The sequence below is a fragment of the Electrophorus electricus genome, chromosome 3 (assembly GCF_041902795.1).
Source record: "Electrophorus electricus isolate QZ-2024a chromosome 3, ASM4190279v1, whole genome shotgun sequence".
In the NCBI taxonomy this organism is placed as follows: Eukaryota; Metazoa; Chordata; class Actinopteri; order Gymnotiformes; family Gymnotidae; genus Electrophorus; species Electrophorus electricus.
The window spans coordinates 4254373-4280856 of NC_137499.1; the positions used below are offsets into that span (position 1 = coordinate 4254373).

The window sequence follows — 26484 nt, forward strand, 5'->3', positions numbered from 1 at the left end:
TCCTCTGCACACTATAATCTAAAATGTAGAAAGGAAAGGGCGTGGCTAATATTCCTACAGCTGTGTAGTACTGTGGGCAGTCGGTTATGCAGTCTTATGCATGGTAAAGCATTAGAATTAGGTCTCGTGACCTCTTGAAAAATTATGTTTGTGGTAGAGTTATCAATTATGCTGCCAAAGCCATCATGTGGAAATGAGAACAGGATACAAAATGTGAGATTCTATATAGTGCTTTATTCCAGGGTGGCAACTGAGTGCTTGTTAAAATACAAACAAAATACTGGGAGGGTGTTTCTCACTGGTTTAGTTTAGAGAAGAAAACCTACATTTAGAGTCACAGAATCTACCCATTGAGGAAAAAAAACCCCAATAAACTTATTTTTTGTTATTTACCTATGCTGTAATTATTGGACTATGGACTTATGCAAACACACACACACACACACACACATACATACATATACATATATATATATATATATATATATATAAATATAAATATACATAATTAAGGCTTGTGCTTACATTTGAGTTACTGCATTGTACAATCTTGCAACATTCAAAAGGTGCAAAAAGGATTGGTAACAAGGGCGAGTCAGGAGGGCATGAATGATTACTTCATAGCAATTGGCTGAACAGTAACAAACTACTGAAGAGGTGGAGCTCAGTAACGAGTACCGAATCCACGGATTTCCAGTTTGGAAATGTCTCTCTGGTTAGTGAACTCAGCCCTGTCAATTCGGGAGCTGGGACTGCCTACATATCTCAGCCAGTGCTTCCTATAGCCAGAGAGGGGGGGAGGGGAAGAGAGAGAGAGAGAGAAAGAGAGAGAGAGAGAGAGAGAGAGAACAATTACTTGAAGCAAATTGCATATTGCACAGTAAATTTCATACAGATAAGATGCAAATAAAGACAGAAAATGAGCATACTCAGTGTTCTGTTCAGGAGTAACTAACAATGGCAGGAAATTTATTTAATTACTATCCTGATCTGAGCAGGGGCTGTAATTCTTGATATTCAACAATGCTGGTACACAAGCCAAAGCTAACAACATCAGCTAAGTCAGCAAACGCATCTCGGGAGTTCGAAAAATAAGATTATGCATGAAAGGATCCCTCCCAGATGACCAGAGGCAGGCTCTTGCTGGCTGCTCTTATAGCAAGGCCTTGCTCAATGCTACCTGTCTTCCACCCAGAGGATGGCACTAGAGAGGGGAAGAAGAGAAGCCCACTCATACCAGGAACTGCGCGTTTGGCACAGGACAAATGAATCTGCTGAAGTACCCGTCAATAAAGAATTAATTGTCCATGCCATTTTTCCTTTTTTTTCCACTAATTTCATGAATGTATGTACTCGAAATCCGAAGTTCACCAATCGGGTATCAGCAGAGTTACTGTGTGCCGATCGCCGTAAGTGTGACTAAGCGGGGAGAGGCCGAGAAAATCAAAATGGACTATGACTAAGATGAAGCAAATAGCTCATATCCACTACAAATGAGAAGTAATGGGGGAAAAATGTGCTGTGGGACTAGAAGGCCCGAGCAAGGGCAGCCAGGGTGTACAGGTCATCTGAAATAATCTCCAGGACCGCAGGCCAAAGCCCAGCAGTAGGTTTCCACCCGGAGCGGTATTACAAAACTCATACAAATCACTTACTGGGCTGGGCTGACTCAAAATAGGAAACCCAGCCCTGAGACAAGAAAACATGAGAAGGCGCTTACGTTTTACAGAGGGACAGAGGGTTTGTTGTCATTTGTGTCTGTTTGAGGAATGCAGAGAAGCACACAGCTCTTGCTCTCTGCGTGTTTTCAAAGAGCGGATAACCTGTGCTTTAAACAAAAACCACCAAGAACTTTTCAAGCACTACTCTTTCAACCTGTAAATGACTCTTCCTCTTTTCCTAGTAGTATCTCAATCTTTCTTCAATCTCCCCCCTCCCCCCCACCAGATGCACAAAACAGTGTTGTGCTATATATGTGCGCGCGCGAGCGTGTGTGTGTGTGTGTGTGTGTGTGTGTGGAGGGCTCATTGTGTTCTGAAGGAAAGGAGTCTTGCCCTGGTCTTGTTATTGAGGAAGTCTGATAACACAGAAGTGCAGTGATAGAATGGAATTTCCTCCAGCTGGGAGACTATCCACCGACCACACAGACCCGCAATCAGCGAGGCTGTACCAACAACCACACAGGCCAGCAATCAGTGAGGACGTACCACTGATCCTAGAACAGCTCGTACAAAGTGTTGTGCTTGGTTGGCTGTGCATTGAAATCTTGAGCAGATACTTATCAGCTGAATGTTTAATACAAAAGAACAAGGAAGTCCAAGAAGTTTCAACCTTGTCCTGTCACTGGGAAATAAACCATTTCTGTGGAGGTTCTGTGGCAGTATTCCATTAGGCATCATGACACTGGTGAAATGCATGCATGCGCTGTCTACAGTTAAACAGTCTTTGCTCTCATGTCTCCGGAATGGGTGTGTAGAATGCTGTCTAACAAGGGTCTCCTGAGACCTCTGCTCTCATCATGTGTGCTTGCGCACACACGCACACACACACAGTCACATACTCCACAGCACATAATGGAGGACTCGCCCACAATAAACGAACGCAGACGTGCCGATAAGAACTGAGTGGGGGATACAGAGAGCAGATGGAACATGGTGAGAGACAGGAGAAAAGGACAGAAGAACAGTGGAGAGAATAGAGGGAGAAAGAGCTGAGATGAGGACAGAATAAAGGAGTGGGCGGGGGACTCCCATCCTGCCCTCTCTGTGTGTTTAAATATTTAATAAGCAAATACATTTCTGCTTCCTCACTTTCCGACTTCGTGAGCCGGAATAAAGAAGAGGATGTTGTAAAATAATGAAAAAACAGCCCTTTTTTTTCTGCAGCAGTAACCGAAACGTTCTGGCTCCGTGTCCAGCCAACTCACACACTCTCCAGCGATCTTTCAAGTGTGGCTACAGGGTGTTCACACAGTCAGCGCATTATCTGGGTTGTGAGGTTATGTGTAAACAGCTGGGCTCAGCACTGGTAATTAAATAGAAATTAAACCAATGCACATTATAAAGGTACAAACCTGTGAAAAAACCTTTATGCTGTTTATCATAGTTTTCCTTTTTTGTCCTTGTTTTACATTGTATTAACTTACTATTAGAGGTTCAACAAACTAAAAAAATATTAAGGTAACCAGGCTACAACCAAAACAAGAAATGGCTGTTTTTGCGGTATAGTCGGCAGGTTGAGTGCAGGTGCAGAGATTAGAATAAGATTTAATCAATGTAATATTCAACTAGTTATAAAATGAAAAGATAATATATTTAAATACATAGTAAGCTAGTTAAACTTTAAAAAAATTACCAGGACATCAACAATAATGCATATTTATGGAATATTAGATGATTCACTTACAACACATATGCACACATAAGAACACATTTTCCCATAGATTCCCTTTTCCCACATGAACGCATTAAGATCAAATGAACCCCAGCATAAGGCAGTCCCGTATGATGGACAACTGGGTGAGTCTCTCGCATTCTCTCGTTCCTGAATGTCTGGGTCACATTTGGGTGTCAGTGGAAAACTGTGATGTCATCAAGCCCTCAGCCCTGTGTGTCGCGCCAGCCCACCTTCAGATTATGACATCACCTCTCCTCACCCTGCCCTGCATCTGGGACTGCAGATTGGGACACACCCACACATGGCGCACAACAAAACAGCGCAGGCCAGAGATCACGTCACCCTCTAAGCAGAACCCAGGCTTTGGCTACGAGCAGCACAAGAGACCTCAAAAGACACAACACAAGAATTCTTGTTAACTCACGCTGAGCCTAGCTGTGTCAGGACAAATTATATCCGCCTGTCTGTGACAATGGCAGAGGCTATTATTTCCAGCTTGGTCGAATTAATGCTTACAGACTATATCGGAGAGTAAAATGTGCTATACATATTTCCATTTCTGATGATAAGTTGTTCTGGAGGATGTCTGACTGAGTTTGTCTGTACGCATTATGGTACACGCAGCGCATGAAGAGAGTCATGAAAAACGACAGTATTCTAGACTGTTCCATGGCACAAAGATTTAGTGACTGGCACCTTCTACTGGTGAAAAATGATATTGCAGGAAGATGTAAACAAATATTTACATTTAGGGCATTTAGCAGACCCTCTTATCCAGAGCGACTTACAAAAGTGCTTTGTCGTTCACTCAGAATATATCCTAGTACAGTAGGTTAGAATCAAACATACCAATGAACTAGAATACTGTAGAATACATGGATGAATGCTGATACCTAGAAGTACAAAATACATATGGTATATCCTAAACAATGATAAGTGCTATAAGCAATAAGTGCTAGAGTTTGTTAAACAACAAAAATAAACAATACCCTACAATACGTACTAATGCAGTCAATCAATAAGTGTGGCAAATGGGACAGACAGATAGACATACATACACATATAAACCTGTTGTTTGCAGCATACAATTAGTCTACCATAGAGTCTTTTAGATATCATTAATTGCACAACACAGATAAAGTATGAGCTTGAGTTACCTGCACATCTGTCAGCCCGTATAACACGCTTGCAGCCTAATTTACAAAAGGTTTCCTCTCAACATTGACATGGAACAGCGATCATTTGCGGCGAGGGCGTTGGAATACTCACATCTCCTCGACCTTATCCCGAGGCCCCTGCACTTGGCCAATCACGGTGCCCTGTCTGGTGTTCTTCACCCAGCCATTAACCCCCAGCATCTTCCCCTGATCCTCCGTGTACTGCACACAGCACAGTCGCATGAGATACTGGTATATTATGCTTACCCGATGTTAATCCAGATCTTTTTGAGCTACTATGCAATAATATTATGCAATATACAGTAAGTAGAAACAGTATTTGTTGATAAGGTGTTGTTTTGAAAGGAATTTTCTTTTTGTGGTCTGCCATGTATTCAAATATTTCTTGTCTTAAATGAGAAACCTTACGTTCATACACTATTGTGTTCCTCAAGAGCTAGAATATTGGTCAATCTAAAATATAATCTGATTCATTTAGTTATGAGAAATCTTACCATTCTGAAGCAGACACCTAAAATGTAAAATAAAATTGTTTTAGTAAGATGTTTCCCTTGTAAACAGTGTTTTGGTCTTGGAGAAACGAAAACACATCATATGTGGAAATACAGACAAATCTGAATAAACGCCCACTCGCTTGTCCATACATAGGAAAATACTTTGCGAGCACTTTTGGAGGCGGGGCTGCCATTGCGTGCATGCTAGTGTAGGCCACCCCACACACGACGGTGTCGAGCTGCAGCTGCAGTACATACCCTGAACATTTCCGAATACTTCGAAATCTACGGATGCCAGTTTTGCGCCGGATGACATGACAGCCAGTATCGTCAGGCCTAGGAGTAAAACCAGAAACCCAAAGACGTGCAGTCCGCGGCCGCACATAAGCGGTATCACGTTGCCACCGCCCGCAAGAGCATGCTAGTGCCACTTCGCATCGCGAGATTTTCGAGTCGAGCGATATTTCTGCAGGCCCGTTATATTTTTATCCGTAGCGGCGATCACGTTTGACCCGTCACGCTCTCCTTACACACAACTCGTATCTGATTCGTCACCATAAGTAATCTTAAGTAGGCTCAGTGTTAAAACATTTTAGTCCTGCGTGACTAAAAACAAGAACATTATACTGAGGAAATATATTGACGCATGGCGTACTTTGAATTCTCCATACATACTCCTAAACAATCGCTGGCGATTTTAAGACGAACAGTACCCTGCATACCCACGGGGTGTCACCGCACAGACAGACGCGAATACGCACGTTTTTCCGGTGATAAAAGTTCCCTCTCTCTTTGACCCCGTCTCTGGCCAGGCAGGAGGAGACGAATGCTGTGGTCCTAGCAGGGCGGTTAGGGTACTGAGGCGGAAAACGAAGCAGTTAATACAGAACTCTCTCTCTCAGACCGAGTGCACTGCTCTAAAAATGTGGTTATTGTGACAACCAAAATGACCGCTTCACATGAAAAGCAAACAGTAATTAACAGGCATCTAGTCTTTGTTTATGAATAGGTGATTACTGTGGATAGCCTTTCTGTAGCAGAGATATGGATCAATTTCTGTATTAGCCTTTCGTATAAAATTTATTAGTACTGACGGAGAACTAAAAAACTAACTGCCAGTGATTACAATGCATGGACTGAGGAAAAAGAACAGAAGCAGGGCTACAAATCACTCCCCCCCCCCCCCCCAGGCTCTGCGAAGACTACACAGAATGTTTGAAATTGTGCATTCTTTTTAACACCTGAAAAAAAAGGCACCAAGGGGACAAAACGACGGGGACAGACACAGTGACTAGGATGGGTACAACATTATTTGTTTAACAAGCGAGCGAGTTCATTCTCTCTTGTTGGCTGGGCTGCACTCCAACCCGGATGAGCGGAACCGCCCCTCGCCGATTTTGAAGGGCGGCAACTTTTTCTGTCCCGCCACAGGGGGCGCACCAGCCACCTTGCCCGTCTCTGGAGTGGGCACTGGTATCGGTTCCTTCCTGCCTCTACGAGGCTTCGGTACGGGTGCAAGAGTTCCGGGGCTGTGTGCCCTAGCGAAGGGAGTACTCTCCTCGAACGAGGCTGCCCCTAGGAGCCTTGGGCCGCTTCGTGGGTGGCGGAGGCTCGTCGTTCTCGGAGACGACAGACCAAGCGTCACTGTCCTTGGGAGAAGCCGCATGGAGGACCTCCTTCACCTCCATCGGTGGATCCTCCTCATAATCGGACCCCATGTCCGACCGCAGATTGAGGTCGCTGTACTCCCCTTTCTCTCCACAATCATCGCAGCCCTTATATTCGTCCATGTAGGGGTCGTAGGACCCAGCAGAGTCCACTTCCAAGTGCCAGTTCTTGTAGTCCGGCTGATCTCTGCAGAGTCCGACCCCGGACTATAATCAGCCAGCCCCCCCCCCCACATTTCCGGAAAAAACGGAAACAAATATTATACAAAATTATATATGATAATAATTATTTATATTTACATTGTTTATCATTTTTAGACATATTTAGTTGTCTATATTTTCAGATATAAATAATACATCTTACAAAAAGGCATTTTTTTCCCTGTTTTGTCAGAAGTAACGTATAGAGCTACAATTAAGCTGCCATGGATCATCACTTAAACTTTATGATTAGGTCCCTGCTAAATTTACGCCGTGAAATTCCCCTTAAAAAAGTCCTTCCTGATTTTCTGTGAAATACAGGAAGATAAAAAGATCGGAGACGCGTCTTAACTGGCTGGCTTTAATGCTTTAGAGTTTAATGCTAGACCCCGTAGTAGTTTTTCTGTTGCTATGGAGAAAATTCAAACGAGAACTGGGGATTTCCTAAAAGTAATGTGCATTTTGACCTGCACTATTTGTCCTTTGGATTTCTGATGTGGATTTATTTTTCATAAACATTACTGATTTTGGTTTTAAAAAAGCACTTCTTTACACACTCTGTTATATTTTGGAAGTTCCAGGCTAAACTAAAGTCAGTATTGGGCTGCCTATCCACGAATTCTCAGTGAGAGAGAATGAACATTGTCTCTTGATGTTCAGTGCTTATCACTCAGACAAAGGCAATTATCTTAGCACGGCAGGCCTAGTGAGACTAAGTGACTATCCTAACTGTAAAGCTTGTTAAGTGTTATTTAATGCATTCTGTGAAATGTAGCAAATTAATTTGTATCCTAAAAGTCTTGATAAAACAGGTCCATGAAATTAACTGATTTACTTGTGAAATTAGTAGAGTCCTACTAATAAAGTCCTATTTATTTCATATAATGTGCCATTATGACATCACATCGTTGCAATGTGATCTCACTATTTGGCTACAAATAGCTATAAATACAGTCATTTAATGAGACAAGTTGCCATCCAGAGACTCCCGCGTCTGTGCTCCGTGGCTCTTCTGATGCAATGACCCACTGCTCTCTAGCTACCATGTGCTTTGACTCTTCAGTGACTCTGAAGACTTACTCACCTGTTGCCAGGCCAACCCTAGTGACTGCTTCCTCAGTTCCCTCAGCTTGTTTTGCCTGCTCGCGTTCCTGCTTTTATCCTTTTCCTGTTCATGTATCTATACCTGTTTATGTTAACTTGGTAAAACCCGTTGCCCTGCTTTGTGACAGCAGTGTTCCCTTACCTGTTCTAGCACCTGCGCCCATGCCTGTTGTGCATTTTGCTCCTGTGCCTGTCTGAGTTGTGTTTTAAAAAAATGACCTCTATCATTGCTTCTGTTCCTGTCCCCGTTCCCAAAGCTATTTCTCCTCTCTTCTCCTCTCTGCTCCTCTCTTGTCTGTGCTCACCTCCTGTTCAAGCCATGTCTTCAGTCCCACTCCTTTTCCCTCAATCTGCCCCAGCTCCCGTGTCTGTCCGTGGTTTAGCCCTGAGTCTCGTTAATGCCACTGGTCTGTTCACAATCCCTGAGCGTAGTCCTGCCGAGACTCCTATGCCTGTCTGTAGTAGTGCCCCTGGACCTGTTCCCACTACTGTGTCTACGCCTTGCCCAGTTCCAGCTCATGTGTCTACCTCTCGCTTTAACTCAGCCCCTGTGTCTGCTTCTGGTGTTGGTACTTCTGTTTTGGCTCCCGGTGTCATCTCCGTCCCCTCTACTTTGAATTGTTTGGCCCTTCGGGTGTCATGCGTTAACGGGGGGGGGGGGGGGGGGTACTGTCACGTTCGCATACTGGAGTGTACCCCATTTCCCTGCTTACCTAAAGCACTTCCTTGTTTTCCTGCTATCATCTGTTTTTATGGTTACCTGTCTCCTCCACTTTAGCTCCAGCTGTTCCTTGTTCGTCCTTCATTATTTTTTGGATTGAAACCTCGTTTTCCCGTCTTGTGTTTGCTGCTCATTCTCTCCTTGTTCTGTTTTACTTTCTCTCTGTGCTTTCCCGTTTCATGTTTGCTAGTGTTATTCTGTTCTCATACATTGTCAGGTATTCTCCCTTCCCAACGCTTCCATCTAGATGATACTGCCCCTGTTCTTATGCGCAAGTATTGTCTAGTCTTTTCGTTTCAGCTTGTGTTTGTCTATAACCCTCTAATATGCCATTTCGCTCTGTTTTCCTGTTACCTGAGTTTCCTGTGTTTATTGTTTGCCTAGCATAAGTAGCCTGGTTCTGTGCTTCATTGCTGTTCTTCCATTAGCCATTCCTTAGTGTTAAGTTTCCTTAGTCACACTGTTAGCCTGTTTAGTCTTCTGTTTGTTTCCTTCATTTTTTATATTAAACTTGTTATTCATTTGTTCTATCCTGTCTGTTTGTTTACTCATTCTCATTAGGGCTTCCCTAGTCATTGATTCAGTTCACTCTCATATCCGAAGACTCGTTACTTTGCGTGTGTGTTCGACCTCAACCTCCCAACTGTTTCATTGCTGTTTCCTTAATATTTCCTAAATTCAAGTTGTAGTATTAAGTACATTTTAAATAGAAAAATAAAGATGCAGACTTGAGTATTAATTGAAGAGAATAGCAGGTCCCATGTTTATTTTGCTGTTCAATATAACATACAAATGAGGCATAGTCCGGAATATGTCTAACAGTCCCAAGAGGACATGATGTTTTGATGATGTGTACTTTCTTCAAGGACAGTTATATAACCACTTTTCTTTTCTTTATTACTTTTCAGGGTTTCCACCATTATGTTCAAATCATACATTAATTAACATATGCAAATCAATATTCAGTACTTACACCAGTTAGAGTTTCATGCCATTATATTAAACCGAAATTGATCTCATTCAAACCACTTGGTGCTCATCGTGATAATATCGTTTATTCCCGTGCCAGACTGAGTGTGGCCGCCCGAGTGCCGTGGGGCATGGAGCAGGACACACAGACTCCCTCGACTTTGACAGACATTTATTAACAATGACCAACAAGGGAGCACACACTGACAAACACTTAACACTAAACCCCATTCTTGTGTGCTATCCTGAGGGGCGTGTTTATGAATTAGACAATCGTGAATCCCCCTGCACGCGGCGGGCCGTACCACGTGATTTGTGGAGGGAGGAGCATTCCGTGACAGTACCCCCTCCCGAGGGGCGTGGCTCCTGAAGCATCTGAATCCAAGACAGCAAGTCCAGGCCCACACATAGACACAGCTTGGCAATGCCCGGTGCCCACCAAACACAAGGCGGGCCAGGAACCGCCTACCAGGGAGGCCTGCCCGTAAGAGGGAGAAAGGCAGAGTCCCCTCCTCTCTTGGGTAAGTCCGGTACGCTCCCATTGACATGACATAGCGGCTGTAGACACACAAAAGGCGCGAGTACACACAAACAAATGTGCCTTTAGACATACACGCGAGTCGCTGTGATATAGCACCTCCAACCACGCAGGCACTGCAGATGTGTTCTTGGCCCCAGTGGCATGTCTGCCCCGGTTCCGAGCGTGCCACCTCTCCTAACAGTCCTCCTTTTGCCTGCCGCTCTAGGAGCACCCCAGAGGAACTCTCCCTCTGGGACTTTGGGCGGACCCTTCCAGTCCTCCTGGTGAGTCCGTAGAAGCGGAAGAACTTGGGCTTTATCCTCCTTGGCTGGAGACCACCTTACTGCTTTCACCGCCGTCCTCGTGGAGTGCCTCGGCTCTCCTTGGCCCTGGCTCGACAGCCCTAGGCCCCCCCCAAAAACATTTCCATGGGGCGTTCCTCTCTACCTCCAGAGTTTCCGTGAATGTCAGTCACGGTTCTCTCCACAATCTCCAGGGATCCAGGCAGCAGTTTTGGACGTGCATAAGCACCCTCCACTAGGAATTCCATTTTTTGTCCAGGGAGTGGTGGTTGCTCATTCTGTGACGGCCCGAGTGCCACAGGGCACGGAGCAGGACGCACAGACTCCCTCGACTTTGACAGACGTTTATTAACACAACGCAGACAACAACAGTGGCACTCACACGTAACATTAAAGATGAACACGAATACACAGTTAACATTAACAAAGATTATATAAACATTGAAGGTGGCTACACAAACGAACGTTACCACTACATAGACGATGACCAACAGGAGAGCACACGCTGACAGGGGTTTAAATACAGACAAACACTTAACACTAAACCCCGTGCAGGTGTGTGCTATCCCAGGCAGGGCGTGGTTACGAATTAGACAATCGTGAATCCACTTGCACGCGGCGTGCACATCACTGTGCCCATCACTGCATCACTGAAGAGACACTGAGACACTGATGAAAAGGAGGAAGAGAACTACACTCAGATCATTATTATGATTATGTGGCATGGATCAAAACATGAAGCTTCATTATAGCTATTAAAATAAACCATTTGATAGTATTAATATAATAATAATAACAATAATGATAATATTAATAATAATAGTAAACTTTATTTGTATAAGACTTTTCAAAATTACACAGCAAGATAATAGTACACACAGTCAAGATAAAAACAGTACAAACATAACGATAAAACGCTGGATAATAAAATCATAGAACATAATACCTGATAAAACTGTGCACAATATAAACAGTGAAATAAAAGTGGTAAGAGGGATAAAACTAGACAGATTTACAATATTAAAAAAACCTTTATGGTGCATGTAATTTGCAGACTCCCAAACTGTGACTGAGTTTGCAGATCTGTGTCCTTCAAAACTATTTAGAACAGCTCAAAAGCATTTATGACAGGCCCCGCCTACCAGGCCCCACCCCACAGGCCCCGCCTACCAGGCCCCACCCCACAGGCCCCACGTATGCATCTGCTTCATCATCGCCCCATGTCACTGAATAAAATCAAGCAGTCCAAGTTGATTATGGAAAAATAATAACAGGCTATGGAAGAATAGAGTGATGGGAAATTAATTATGTATAAACAAAAAATAGGCCCACATAATTTTGTGTTCCATGTTCATAAGTTGAAGTAGAGGAGACTGAGGAATACACATTTTGGCCATTATAGTAAAAACAAGGGAACAGTTAAATAAAGCACAACGGTGATGTTAGCCCTACACATACTCAGGCGCAGTATGTGTGAAGCTCACGTCATATTCAATATACCTAAATGTTTTTTTTTTCTTAATTAACCCCCTTTATATGTCATCAGTGCTACAACAGTCATGATTTACTAATGACTATAGTTACAGGGGGTGCATGTGCATGTTTGGTTTCTGCTGTTTGGAAGCAGTTATGATGCAAAAACAAAAATGGAGATTACATTACTGTATACATCTGTACAGAAGGATGAAATAAAGGGTCCGTATCACTGCCCAGACACAACACTTATTGCATCCGAGAAAGAAAAGTCAGACTGCAACTGGAATCCAACAGAGCCAAACTGTAATGTGGACATTGTGTGGTCCAGCTGTGGCCATGCAGATGATGGTCATGACCAAGGTAACTACTGTCATTCACTGCTTGAGGCTTACCTAGTGTACCGGCAAGCTACCATTCGACAATATGCTTGCAGATGTAAATGCAGCAATAAGCACAATACCCGCAACCTGTATAACTGAAATCAACAAACTGGTATATGCCACAGCAGTAGTTATGCTCAAGATCCTAGGATACAGAATACAAGCAACAGGCCACTTCCACTGTACCTCTTGAAAACAGAGGCTTGAAACCAAGATAAAGCTCGAAGTCAGCAAATAGACAGATCTTCAGAGGGACTTAAAGATCAAAGGTGGGGTGTGGTTACAGAAGAAACACTGGGTCGTCCATAACTGAGGATCTTGAGTCTGGTAAACAAAGATCAAGAGGTCAAGAGGCTTTTATTGTCTTTCTAGCTATAAACAAGTATACAGTGTATACAATTAAGTAATGTTCCTCCCAGACCATAATGCAACGCAAAAGAAGAACATAAGTGCAAACAATAAGGATGAAATACAGGACCAGTGTTAACATATAGGCAACACCAACCAGTGCACCATACATTGACATTTTAACAGATACGCATATAGCATACAGCAGTCACTTCATTTCAGAACAGAGTATTGTTAAATGGAATAGAATATTTGTTAAATTTTTGTTGTAAGTCTCTGGCAGTTAAGGAATCTGATGGCATGGCGTAAGAAACTTGGTAACTCTTCTGCAACTGTGAGATAGAGAAGAGTTTGTGTGAATGGTATGTGGGCTCATCTATAATGCTGGTAGTATTGCAAAAGCAGCATTTGTAGTAAATGTCCATGACGGAGGGGAGAGAGACCGTTATTACCTTTTCGGCTGTTCTTACTATTCTCTTCAGGGTCTTGCGGTCCGAGACGGAGCAATTCCCAAACCAGGCAGTGAAGCAGCTGCTCAGGATGCGCTCTATTGTAGAACACGGTGAGGGCAGTGGCAGGGGGCTGAGCTAGAAGTAGGAGTTACTGCTGGGCTTTCTTGGCTATGGAGCTGGTATGGAGCTGAGGTTCTCTGCTAGGTGGACACCAAAGAACTTGGTGCTTGTAATGATTTCCACAAAGGAGCCCTCGACACTGACTGGAGAATGATCACCATGCACTCTCTTAAAGTCGACCACCCTCTCTTTTGTTTTTCCACATACAGAGACAGGTTGTTGACTCTGTACAAGTCCATTAGTCACTGCCCTTCCTCTCCGTATGCTGACTGACCGTCCCTGTCGATGAGACCCCCGCCCCCCCGGTCTTGCCATTAGTGAACTTCACGATGCGGTTCAAGCTGTGCATCGCTGCACAGTTTTGGGTCAGCAGAGGGAACAACAATGGACTGAGCACACAACGCTGTGGATCCCAGTGCTCAGTGAGGTGGTGCTGGACCACGAGTCCACGTGCTCTTTTGGTCTCTCTCATAATGGAAATCTGCTGTGCTAGGCATTTCTGTTTAGCTTTTGACATTTTTGTTAAGCTGTTTCAGCTTTGCCATGTTTGTGTAAAATATGAACTTCAACAAGGATGTTTGACACTTCAAAAGAAAATTCGCCTCATGCTGGACAAAAGTTCAATTACAATGAGTTTATAACATTTTATAACCATTAAGTGTTCATTAGTGGGTTTATAACATTTTATAACCATTAACTGTTCATCAGTGGGTTTCTAACATTTTATAACCATTAAGTGTTCATCAATGGGTTTAAAACATTTTATAACCATTAAGTGTTCATCAGTGGGTTTATAACATTTTATAACCATTAAGTGTTCATCAATGGGTTTATAACATTTTATAACCATTATCTGTTCATCAGTGGGTTTATCACATTTTATAACCATTAAGTGTTCATCAATGGGTTTATAACATTTTATAACCATTATCTGTTCATCAGTGGGTTTATCACATTTATAACCATTAACTGTTCATCAATGGGTTTATAACATTTATAAGCATTAACTGTTCATTGGCTGTTCCATATTCTTGAACAGCATTATTTGGAATGCACATTCAGTCCTGGAATACTGTGGCTGCACTCAGTAAACTGGACGTGGACTGTTCTCCGGTGCTTTCTGGAATCATCTAGCAGTTGAAGACGTGCATATACCAGATGTTTATGTGGCAAGTTTTTGAAAAATGCAAACAACAAACAACTCTTAGCACCAATTGCCAGACCTGGATGTCTATGTTACACTATTACACTAACAACTGTTAGACTAACTATTATACTTCATCATCAGTAGAAAATGTTTAGTATACAGCAAAACATAGGCTATGTGACTTAATGATTCTAAGACCATTTCAGTTCTTTCTAGTCTCATCATCATTAAGCAAATGTTATGTGCAGTGAGGAACTTGTATCAGTAAGGTTGCCTACATGTATTGGGTGACTCAACAATACAGTCAGAACACTAAACAAATAGTAAAAAAGGCCAGAAATTAAACAGTTATAGTGAAAATGTACAGAGAAGTGATGTGAAGCGATGTCTGCGCATCACGCAGTTCATGTTCTTAGCAAATCAAACAAAGCAACTAAAATGAAAGCAAGCAGCTTATATTAATGTAATAGATGAGGCTCAGAGTGATGAGAAGGATCCATATGCAGGTAAGGGGTTTTAACGAAGGGAGCACGAATCAGAGCACGAGAAAAAAGGGGCAAACGTATGAGGCAAAGTCAAAAAACACGAGCACAGTTCAAAACACAAGAACAACAACAGCAGGTAGCAAACAGTAACACTGGCAGTAATTCACACAGAGTGAGAGAACTGGAGAGTTTAAGTAGGGAGGCTCATGTGGTGGGAATAGGGGACAGGTGAGTTCAGTGGAGGTAGCTATGGCAACTGGGCTAAAACTCTAGAGAAGAGGCCCTCTGTTGGCCAGAGGGGGGATTACTGACAAGAGAGCAGCTAGATTTTAGAGAAATATGCCAGTGTTTTTCAACCTAATCTTTATGTCCTCTATCTATAGCGAAGGGTCGGCTGCCATAGACAATCATTTCTATGTTTATGATAATAGATTCTTTGCAAGATATAGAAGCAGCACATTCAGTACGGCCAGTACAAGAAGTAGAAACACATCCAAGGAAGCAGAAGGATGAATGTGGTGTATCACAACACTCCCTACTGCATCACACACAGGTTCACATTCACTCAACGTTTGCTATTACTGATACACTATAATATATTTACATGCCACCCTGCTCTAGTGTCACATGTCAAGTTCCATTTTAAGTTTTTCTGTTCTTTCATACATCATTGCCAGATTCTTCAAATGTTCTGATAAATGAAAAGGTTGGGCAATAAACAGAAAGTGCTTACTGAGCACATTTACAGATGAACAGTGTTAAAACTAAATGGAGTCACCACAGGTGGAACAGCATCACATCAAACAGGTAGAAACTACATATGTGAGTCTGTCACCTTAAGACTCCTTCACTGATTCTTATAAACATGTAAATTACCTGTAAACAACTTGTAAATTATAATCACCCATCTTGATAAACATTTGATTTTTAAATAAGTGTTGTTATTAATTGTCATACTTAGTTTTTTATGTTTTTGTTTTGTATTTTACAATTTTAAATCTGTAAGAATTGTGAACTTTTTCTCACTAGTTGTAGTAGGAGACGGTATTCCATATATTACACACAAGTTTAGTGATTTTGGCCATTATGTCATACACATACACTATATGTCCTCCTTCCCAAATCCTCTGTGTGAACACTGATTTCCAGTATATTTTTCTCAGTTCCTGAGCACTGAACATTTTCTAGCCATGTTGGTTCTTGTTCCCGCGGGACAGAGTCTGGGTCTCCATTCTAATCCCCCAGCCAGATGTCTCCTCACCTCCCCTGCATACCCCCCTCCCACCTGCAGTTTGTTGTGGAACATCATGTTGTTCTGCAAATGTTTTGAGCAGTGGGATTTATGGTGGGATTTGCTGCCTGTTGACTTGTCCCTAACAGATCATCCTGAGCCAAATCCCTGACGCTCAGCCTCAGCTGCCCAGCTTCACACAGAGCAAGGCTGGAGAGTGCCACACACACCATGCCCCATCTTAGGATTTCAGAACCTCAGAGTTCCATAGATAGATGGGTGAAAGGCAGTAGTGCGTGCACACACACACACACACACACACACACACACACACATACACACACACACGCGCACGCACGCACGCACACGCACACACACACACACACACACACACACACACACACACACACACACATATTTGTTGATTTGGTCTGAGTCATTAATGCTTGGTAATCCCTAAGCACTGTCCAAACAGAGCTCAGATTCACAAACCCATATACACACATATCCACATCTATGCACATAGATGCACATATGGACAACCATATACAAACGAACCAAGCAGGAGCACATACTCATGCACACATACAAATGCTCACACATACTCACACTCCAACTCACTCCATACAGAAGGCTTATAATGACATGCTCATCATGAACATGATGACATGACTCAAATGGTAATAATTAATATGGAGAACTTTCATCTGCCAAGCATGATAATAGATTTATATATAGAAATATATATCTTATAACTTTTTCATACAACAGTCCTATAAAACTTCTCTCTCCTTTTCTTTATCTCTGTTTCTCTCTCTCACTCCATTTTATTCAAATATCTCTTTGGTTGGGACTGGATGAGAGATTTGTAACACCCAGATTTTAGCCCAGATATTTTTATGAGCAATTATGGGACAATTTGGTCCCTTACAACTACTCAATAACAACTCATCATTGTCAAGGGACGCTCCCCCCCACGAGTCATTTGGTATGGCCTGCCGTGTGCAGGGGAGTTCACCTTGTTTGTGGCCACGCCTTTTGTGATTACATGCACCTGCACAGGGTTTAATGCCATGTCTATTTAAATCTCCGCTAGTGTGTGTATGGTGTTGGTCACTGTTAGTCTGCTGTTATGTTAAACACTTATGTAGTCCTTGTTAAGTGTTATTGTGTAGTGTGTTGTGTTAATTATGGAAGTCATGTCTTTTGTTAATATTGTGTATGAGAGCCACCAATGTTGTTTGTCTTTCGTTAATAAATGTTTCACCTTATCGAGGGAGTCTGTGCATCCTGCTCCATGCCCATTGGCACTCGGGCCAGCAGATTCGTTACAATCATCAGTCCAGATAAGACAATAATGCTCAATAATAATGAAATCATTAGAAAGGTATGTGAATTTGCTTTTATATTAATGCAATACTCATTTGAACTCATCAAATTAAAGCTGAATATTGTTGAACACTGAACATTGTTGAACTGAATATCTAACAACAGCTGGTTTATAAACCAGATGACTGAAGTGTAGTATCTTCAACATACAAGCTGATCATACAGCTTTTCAGCTTTTTATGGTTTGTCACTGTCATTTACAAGAAAAAATGACCAGAATAAAAACCTTCAGGATGCCTTTATTTTTCTGAGCCAGTTTTGATATGTCCCCTATTTAAACCTTTCTCAAAAACACCAAAGACATCAGTGACCAGTGCTGCAGCCACATGCAAAATATGTGACAGGTAGGTAGGACCGCCTCCTGGCAGAAGAGCTTTCTGATTGGTTAATATAAATAGACTGTGTTTAGCTTACTGTTTTGTTGATAACAGAACCCAGGGCTCTGTCACTGATAACTTTTCCCTCAGCTATTTTAGTACTATTACAGGGATGGTAAAACATGGGCCATGTTGGAGGGGAGCATGGGAGGGGCTTTAAATCAGTTACTTAAATAAAGTACTTTCATAAATGATTCTAGTCAAATGCTTGAACCGTTGATCTGTGTATGTTTTCGCCCTCATGGGAGCAGTATGATTTGTCATAAAATTGCAGAGGTGATAAATGGAGCAGTCATCTTGTGATTCCTCTCTCTCTCTCTCTCTCTCTCTCTCTCTCTCTCTCTCTCTCTCTCTTTGCTCTCTCTCTCACACACACACACACACACGCACACAAACACACACACACACACACACACACACACACACACACACACACACACACACACACACAGTGCTCTGCTTTCTGCATGAAGCATAGCACACAGGAATAAACGCCAGGGAAAATGTCAGCAGATGTATAGAGCCACCTATATATATATATATATATATATATATATATGGTGTTTCATTATTATTATTTATGTACTCAACCAAAATTAAGTAACACAAGCATATTTTCGCTGAACATAGTTAAATGAGGAGGTCAAGATTTCAGGTTATTCATGGGTATTTTACTGCACCTGAGACCAAGCCTAATGTAACCTAAACCTGACATTCCAAAGATGATGTTTTAAAGTTAGAATCAAGGTGTACCTATGAAAATAGAAAGGAAATAACACCCTGGATGAACTGAAAACACCAAGCACATATATGAGTTCCCCAGGACAGCTTCTGTTGTGAATGTGATTGCCAGACAGGGAATAAGGTAGCCCTTTAAACCAGTGAGACTTATGCTATATGGACAAAAGTATTGGGACACACCTCTTCATACTTGTATTCAGGTGTTTCATTCATAGTTATATTGCCACAGGTGTATAAAATCCATGCAGTCTACACATATTTCTGAAAGAATGGGTAATTCTAAAGAGTTTACTGAATTCGAGTACTGTGGTACTTTAATAGAATGCCACCACTGCAACAAGTTAACTGGTGAAATTTCTTCCCTCTAAGATATTCCACATTCAACTGTGAGTGGAATCATTGAGAAGTGGAAGCATTTAGGAACCACAGCAACTCAGCAACCACAGAGCATGATAACTGAGTGCTGAGGTGCATAGTGCATAAAAATCACCAACACTATGCTGATTCAATAACTGCTGAGTTCCTCTGGCATTAACATCAGCACAAAAACTGTGTGCTGGAGTTTCATGTCATGGGTTTACATAGACAAGCAGCTGCATGCAAGCCTTACATCACCAAGCACAATGCCAAGTGTCGGTTTGAGTGGTGAAAAACTCGTCACCACTGGACTCTGGAGCAGCAGAAATGTGTTCTGTGAAGTGACGGATCACAGTTCTCTATCTTGCTGTCTGATGGAGAAATCTGGATTTGGTGACTGCCGGGAGAACGTTATCTGTCTGACTGCACTTTACCAGCTGTAAGGTTTGGTGCAGGTTAATGATAATGCTATGATAATGGATCAGCCCGTTCGTACATGAGGTCAGTGGTCAAAGCCCGATCCGTACCTTGAGTACTTCAAACCTCAAGTACGGCTTGGCTTGAAATACCTTGCTTCAGGTCTATTGGACGACAAGCATCGAGACTATTTTCTGTCCTGGCTCCAAGATGGTGGAATGAACTCCAACTTGCTGTCCACACAGCAGAGTCCCTTGCAGTCTTCAAACGCAGACTGAAGACCCATCTATTTGCAGAATATTTAAAGGACAAGTGACACTGCTCCTATATTGACTGACTAATTTAATACTTATTGTAGGGTATTGTTTATGTTGTTTAACAAACTCTAGCACTTATTGTTTATAGCACTTATCATTGTTTAAGATAGACCTTATGTATTTAGTACTTCTAGGTATCAGCATTCATCCCTGTATTCTACAGTATTCTAATTCATTGGTATCTTTAGTTCTAACCTACTGTACTGTACTAGGATATATTCTATGAGTAAATGACAAAGCACTTTTGTAAGTTGCTCTGGATAAGAGCATCTGCTAAATGCCATAAATGTAAATGCTATGGGTTGGATTTGCAGGGGTTGGCTTAGGCCCCTTAGTTCCAGTATAAGAAAATCTTAATGCTTCAAGATACCGAGACATTTTTGACAATTGTTGCAAAGGACAACCAACTCCATATTAATTCCTATGAATTTAGAATTGGGGCCATAAAAGCTCCTGCATGTGTGTAATGTGTAGGTGTCCCAATACTTTTGTCCACACAATGTGGCAGAATATTTTTAGTGCCAAGCTTTTAAAGTTCTTAGGAAATCTTGCTTAATACATACTTGTATGCTTCATTTGTCTTTTAAGTCTAGATCCCTAAAATCTAATATTGACCATAAGAGAAATAAGAGTGATTTCTCAAAGATCAGCATCAGCTTGTAGTCTCCGTGAGATGTTTGTCTGCATATCTTGCTGAGCCGCCCTTTGAGCTGATGTGTGACTGCTTTGGTATTTTGTCTGCAGGGTTTGGGATATGGTTGCATATCCAGTGTTGTAGAGTATATATAAGAGTGTAGGGCATTATTGCCTGAGGGATAACTCTTGCTGTGCCTAAAGTTTCAGTGACGTCAGTGTCTTTGAGAAATTTAAACTCAAAACTAAAAAGTTGTATAGCATTGTCTACTTGCTAGGACCAAGGCATACGGTTTCTAACAAACCCTTGGGCTGACTGTGCATGTGTGTGTGTGCATGTGCATGTGTGTATATGCTGTGTTTATTTGTGTCTTGTGTGCAACAAACAGAAAAAATGTTTTAAATATTTTTGCAATTCACAGTGTACATATGTTGTGCTGTTTTTAGCAACTGTGTATAGAGCTAGTGCAGCTTAATAAACTATCTAAGCTGTGTACCAGTAAGTGTAGACTTATAATGGGTTGAAACTAACCACGATACTTCTTAATGGGTGTGCGCTAATATGTCAAAAATGTTAATATATCACTGTGTAGTGAGCATGAGGAAGATACACAGACTCTTATATGGAAAACACGGATTGGAGAACTGTGAAAACTGACCCTTTATGGCTCTCCAATTCCAGTATAAAGCACAAGTCTAACAACGTCCAAGTCACCCTTAGATCTCGTGGTTCATTACACAAGTGGTTAGAGTAACAAATTAGCATTTATTTAAAATAATTTAGCATATATAGATTTTCTAGAGCATATTTAATATCTATTCTCATATTAATTCAGATTTTTGAGAAGTTTGTTTAATGATGGTTTTGGAGAAAGGAACCCAAGCAGTTTGTAGTCTGATATCCAAACACCTAAAGAGCAGAAGTACTTAATTAAAATACAAGCAGGCTACCTGATTAAAAGTTAATTGCATTAAAAACGTTAAGTGCGAATTACTCTTTAATAGGTACCATTGTTTGGCCAATTGAATATTCTGTTTATGATTTCTATTTATTTATTTTTTGGAATAGACAAAGCTGCTTGATTTCTGTCTGCTTACGTTACCTTTACTACAAATTATGGCTCTCGTCTTGAGCAGTTATGAGCCACCACCAGGTTTGTCGTTGGTAAATAGACTGTAAACCTAAAGGAATCATTTCTATTGACTTATAAAGGAATAATAGCATGTTTTAATGTGATATTAATGTATATACTAATTGTTAATATATCAGGCCAAAAATATTGACGTTAAGTTTGTAAAAAAGGCGAGACTTCTTCGGAATCTATTTTATTAGGACACTATAGTCTACGGTTTCGTAGCCTCATTAATGTTACTGTATATCTCTGCTCACATCTATAAGATAAAAAGGGAAAAAGGAAATGCCCTGAAATTTTACCTGGTGTTTTTAAGCACGTAGATAACGCCAGACTCAAAAAGATTTAGTAGAAATTTACATTTTCCTACGGAGCTAGCTTTATTCTTTTGAGCAATAGATGAATAAATACTACTCAAATTTTAGTTACCTTTTACTAAATTATAAAAAAAACCCAGCCAATTATTATTAACTATTTAACTATTATTAAAATAATATTTTGCCACAAAATATTTGCGCGCTAGGAAAATTATTTCTTATGATGGTGACGATGACGCTGCTGAAGGTGATTGTTGTTGTTGCTGCTGCTGGAATTGCTGTTGGTTTTTGATCGCGTACAGGCTATTAGTGTGTAATATATGCCTGACACTTATTTATTCTAAACATGCAAGTATAGTTTATTTCAGAAAATCGATCTAAAGGATTTGGTATTGGACTGTAAAGGCACAGCAAAATATTAATTTCTGCCATTAATGTAATAAAAATTAAGCAGGAGATATTTAAATGCTACTGTCGGTTACAGTAGGCTATAACTGAGAAAGAAAAAAGACTTGAGCACAGAATAAAACCCCCACTCCAACCCATAAATATTTAAATACATAGACGCGAAAATTGTTATTTCCAGAATGAATACGCACTGTTGTCTGTGTAATTTAACATGTATAAGATGCGGAATCAGACGTGGGCACTGTGTGCTCAACGACAAGCCTACCTGAACCATATATGGACGAGCCAGGCTTTAACGCCGTAATGGCATTCGGCCGTGACTAACGCAACACTATTGAGAAGCCGTGATGCGAATCCACAATAACCATCACTAGTAAACCATCAAGAGTAATCCACAATTACTCCAGGAAACTGTCATACTTTCATACAGGAGTGAAAGAAATCGATACTACACGTAAGAACTGAGCCGGAGCCACTGGAGGCGCTCCAGTCTCATTCAGTCGCTGGCTGGAAGCACAGATAAAAAAACCCACAAAAATATGTATTTAGCATATTAATATATGCTGTTTATTTTTATATTTGCTCGTTTGCAGACAGAAAAATATCTAAACTATTAACATTATTAGTAAAATGCCCTGTAGATTGTGAGATACACAACTAGGATATTTCTTTAACACTTCATGCTAGTGTATAGCTATTTGTATTAACATTTCAAGATCACTTGTTTTGTGGTTCATAGGTAAAAAGACTGAATTTCCCTCCCATTGAGACTACGTCAGACGCTTAGGAGACGTTCCTGCAGGATGTCTTTCGCAGCTCCACGGCGCTGAGCGATACAGCGAGCTCACCGCAGGAGCGCCTATTGACGTCGCACGATTGTCAGCGAGTTCAAAACCCCTCCTCCCACACCGGGGAGGAAGCTGCGTAGACCAAGTCTGATAAATTACAGATTTCTCGCGTTCAACGCGGCGCCGCGTCCTTCCTTCTAGAAGTCCTGTCATGCATGAATGTCTCGATCTAAGCGCGTCTGATCTTTTTTTTTTCAAGTAGGAAAGCAGAGCTTTTTTGTTATACCCGGCATGGGTGATCAGAGGGAGCCGACAATGGTACAGAAGTCGACTTCATTTAGCATCAAAAGCCTCCTGCTCCCGTCCAGAATTGACAGCCAGGACACCGGGATCGCAGGAAAAAGCGTCCCAGTTTTGGGGTCAAATTCAGAAAAATCTTCGGAACCATCGGAAATGGACTCTGCAGCTTTCGAACACGAGCAAGCGAAAGACGAGTACGACTCTTCTCCAGAAGCGGAGAAGCCTTCGAAGCAGGGGAAGATTGGTAAGTACGACAAGCCGCCGTTCAGTTACAACGCGCTCATCATGATGGCTATTCGACAGAGCCCGGAAAAGCGACTTACTTTGAATGGTATCTATGAATTCATTATGAAGAATTTCCCTTACTACCGAGACCACAAGCAAGGCTGGCAGAACTCAATCAGGCACAACCTGAGCCTCAATAAGTGTTTTGTAAAAGTACCGCGACACTACGACGATCCAGGAAAGGGAAATTACTGGATGTTGGACCCCTCCAGCGATGATGTATTTATCGGTGGAACCACGGGTAAGCTCCGACGACGGTCGTCGACTTCAAGGGGAAAGTTGGTGATGAAAAGGGGTCTCCGCTTCGCGCCCCTCGGACTCGGCGAACGCGTGAGCAATCCCCTTTGCTGGCCGTTGTCTCCTTTTATACCCTTACACCACCCACATTACAGCGGGTGCTCGCGCGGATTTCTTAACCACGGACAAAGTTATGGATCACTTCTTCCAAGCGTGGAGCCTATCAACGGGGACGTTTCTCGTCCAATGCTTGGAGCCTCCACGGGCAGCATCAGTTTGTCTAACGGATACAGCGTGAGCTCGCCACCCGCTGGATTACTATCAGGGCACAATGGGTATTTTGTACCCGGAGCGCAACAATCTCAGGCGCTTCAGAGCGGACCCGGGTATGGAATCTCAAGCTCTTCGCCCACGTTGCTGTCGGATTCTCTAAGAACTACCATGCCGTCGTTTCCCTCAACATTTTCGAGTGGATTTTCAGTTCTGTCGCCTCCTAAAAGGCTCGCGCCAAATTCTTTCCTTAGCTGAGCGTTGGACGTTAACAAAACCGACAGAACAAAACGTCCCCAGAACTTCCCTTCTCACAACACACAACATGCAAGCTCTTCTTTTGTGTTCCTCGTGGACTAAGTGTTTTTTTGTTTTGTTTTTTTAATTTGTTGCTGGTTTATTATTTAAAGTAATTTTGTAACAATAGTATAATGGCATACCAAAGGCGTTACATAGGCCTATATGTGTTTTTATAAATAATTAAATTAATTTAAAGATTGGCTATTTCTTTGTAAATTATGTAATGCATGTTTTGTATTTATTGAAAATATCGATAACATGCCTATCTAGTCTAATCTTGTGGTCTCATAAACAGAATAATTTTATTATTCCTCACCTTTGTGACATTTAATTGTGAATACGCCTTAACACGTTCCGCCTGGGGTTTACACTAGTGAAGGTGTACGTGAACTCGCCTCCTTACGCGTGCTAACAATACTACAGTCAACACACATCAAGCCGATATGCAGTGATTGCCAACTGATTTACCTCTTTTTTTGCAAGGCGAAGACATTTGGCTTGGTTTCTAAGATGCTATAGGTGTTGGTCTTTATCTCAGGATAAATGACATAAAAAAGCAAGGCTATTGCATTAAAAACAAACAAGCAAGCAAACAATAAAAACTGGTCAGTTCTGCAAAACTGCATATTATCGTTCTGTCACGCGCGCGCAATGACGACTATTCAGAAAGCCCTCAAAATGACAGACTATTATTTCCTAACAATATTCTAAAGGGTTTAAATTCGGAAATGGGGAGATTAATAACTGGATGTTTATCTTCGTTGACATTTCAGTTCACTGATATGACAATTACCCTGATTGCTGTAATTTGGTCGCCTCACCCCCTAATACATATTTCAATTTCCGTTCAAATATCTCGTGTCTTTCCCGGTGAATCTTCGAGAAATTCTCTTTGTAAAAATGTAGCTTAAATTTTTGCACCTTTATTTAGTCATCTAATGTGCATTTGTTGTACTTTGTTGTTGTTTTGTTTATTTCAGTACAAAAAAGGCTGAACTTTGTTCAGAACAAATAAATAAACGATTATTTCTGTATTAATGGAAGAAGAGTGTTTGTTAACGTCTCACGTACAAATCCTACTCTACCCTAGAATGGTCTATATGCATTTGGTTTTAGCAATCCATTGAGGAATCTTTTGGGGATCTGTGAATAATCTATTTTTATGAACGGAGAGGAATTTCATTTGCTTAGTAAAATACCAACAGCATCATCACAAGTTTAGCTTAATCAAGGATGTTCATAGGACAAATATAACATCGACTTGGAACTGTGGTGCTGATTTATTTTCCATTACAATGCATTATAATGCAAGTATTGATACCTTTTACAATTTAACCTTAGCCTCAGTTTGAAATGAAAAAAACAAAAAAAAAAACAATGTAGAATGTGCTGTATTCATAAAACACATAAAAAATCCAAGCTCCGCTGACCGCATAATTATCCACAGCAAGCAGACAAATACATCGCAACGGAGGCAAGCTGTTCACGGACTTTCGGTGTTTTATCTTTCAACTTGTCGTTTTGCGTGGACTGGAGAAGCTTACGACAGGCAATCAGGCAAACGTCATGTTTGACACAACAGCCCCAAAATTTCGATCAAGGCACACGGAGCTGCTCCCGAGGAGTCTACTATGGTGAAGATTAAAATTCTACGCGCTAGTGTTGCCTTAGTAACAGCCAGTTTAAGGTTCGCATCAGTCAGCACCGCCCAGCAAGATGTCTAATGTCTATCAATCACTGAAAGATACCTTATATCCTTTGTCAGAAATCCGTCCGATAACTTTAGGAATAATTTGTTGAATATTATTTACTTACTGCAATATATATTTTAATTAAGCAGATAAAGTGCTACTAAAAAGAACCACAATGCCATAACTAAATTTGTGACAACAATTATAAATAGCAATGTAATTAGATATGCACACCGATGGTGTCTTTATATCACGCGAAGCACAGGCTACGAATAAGAATTTTATGTTAAATCTGTTGTCTAGCCTGCATATAAAATAAAATGTAATCAAATC

General features: G+C 41.4%; 2 protein-coding genes across 2 annotated transcripts; one reads left to right on the plus strand and one right to left on the minus strand.

The window, feature by feature from the left end:
- Nucleotides 1-214: 214 nt before the first annotated feature.
- On the minus strand, nucleotides 215-6950 carry acyp2 (acylphosphatase 2, muscle type). Its single transcript, XM_035524135.2, has 4 exons — nucleotides 5327-6950; nucleotides 5069-5085; nucleotides 4666-4775; nucleotides 215-779 (listed from the first exon to the last, which is right to left on the minus strand). The coding sequence occupies exons 1-4, from the start codon at nucleotides 5451-5453 to the stop codon at nucleotides 665-667; spliced, it is 369 nt and encodes a 122-aa protein (XP_035380028.1). The 5' UTR covers nucleotides 5454-6950; the 3' UTR covers nucleotides 215-664.
- A 15877-nt stretch (nucleotides 6951-22827) lies between these two features.
- Nucleotides 22828-25492, plus strand: foxg1b (forkhead box G1b). The gene has a single exon (XM_027012001.3). The coding sequence runs from the start codon at nucleotides 23360-23362 to the stop codon at nucleotides 24416-24418; it is 1059 nt and encodes a 352-aa protein (XP_026867802.2). The 5' UTR covers nucleotides 22828-23359; the 3' UTR covers nucleotides 24419-25492.
- The last annotated feature ends 992 nt before the right edge of the window (nucleotides 25493-26484 follow it).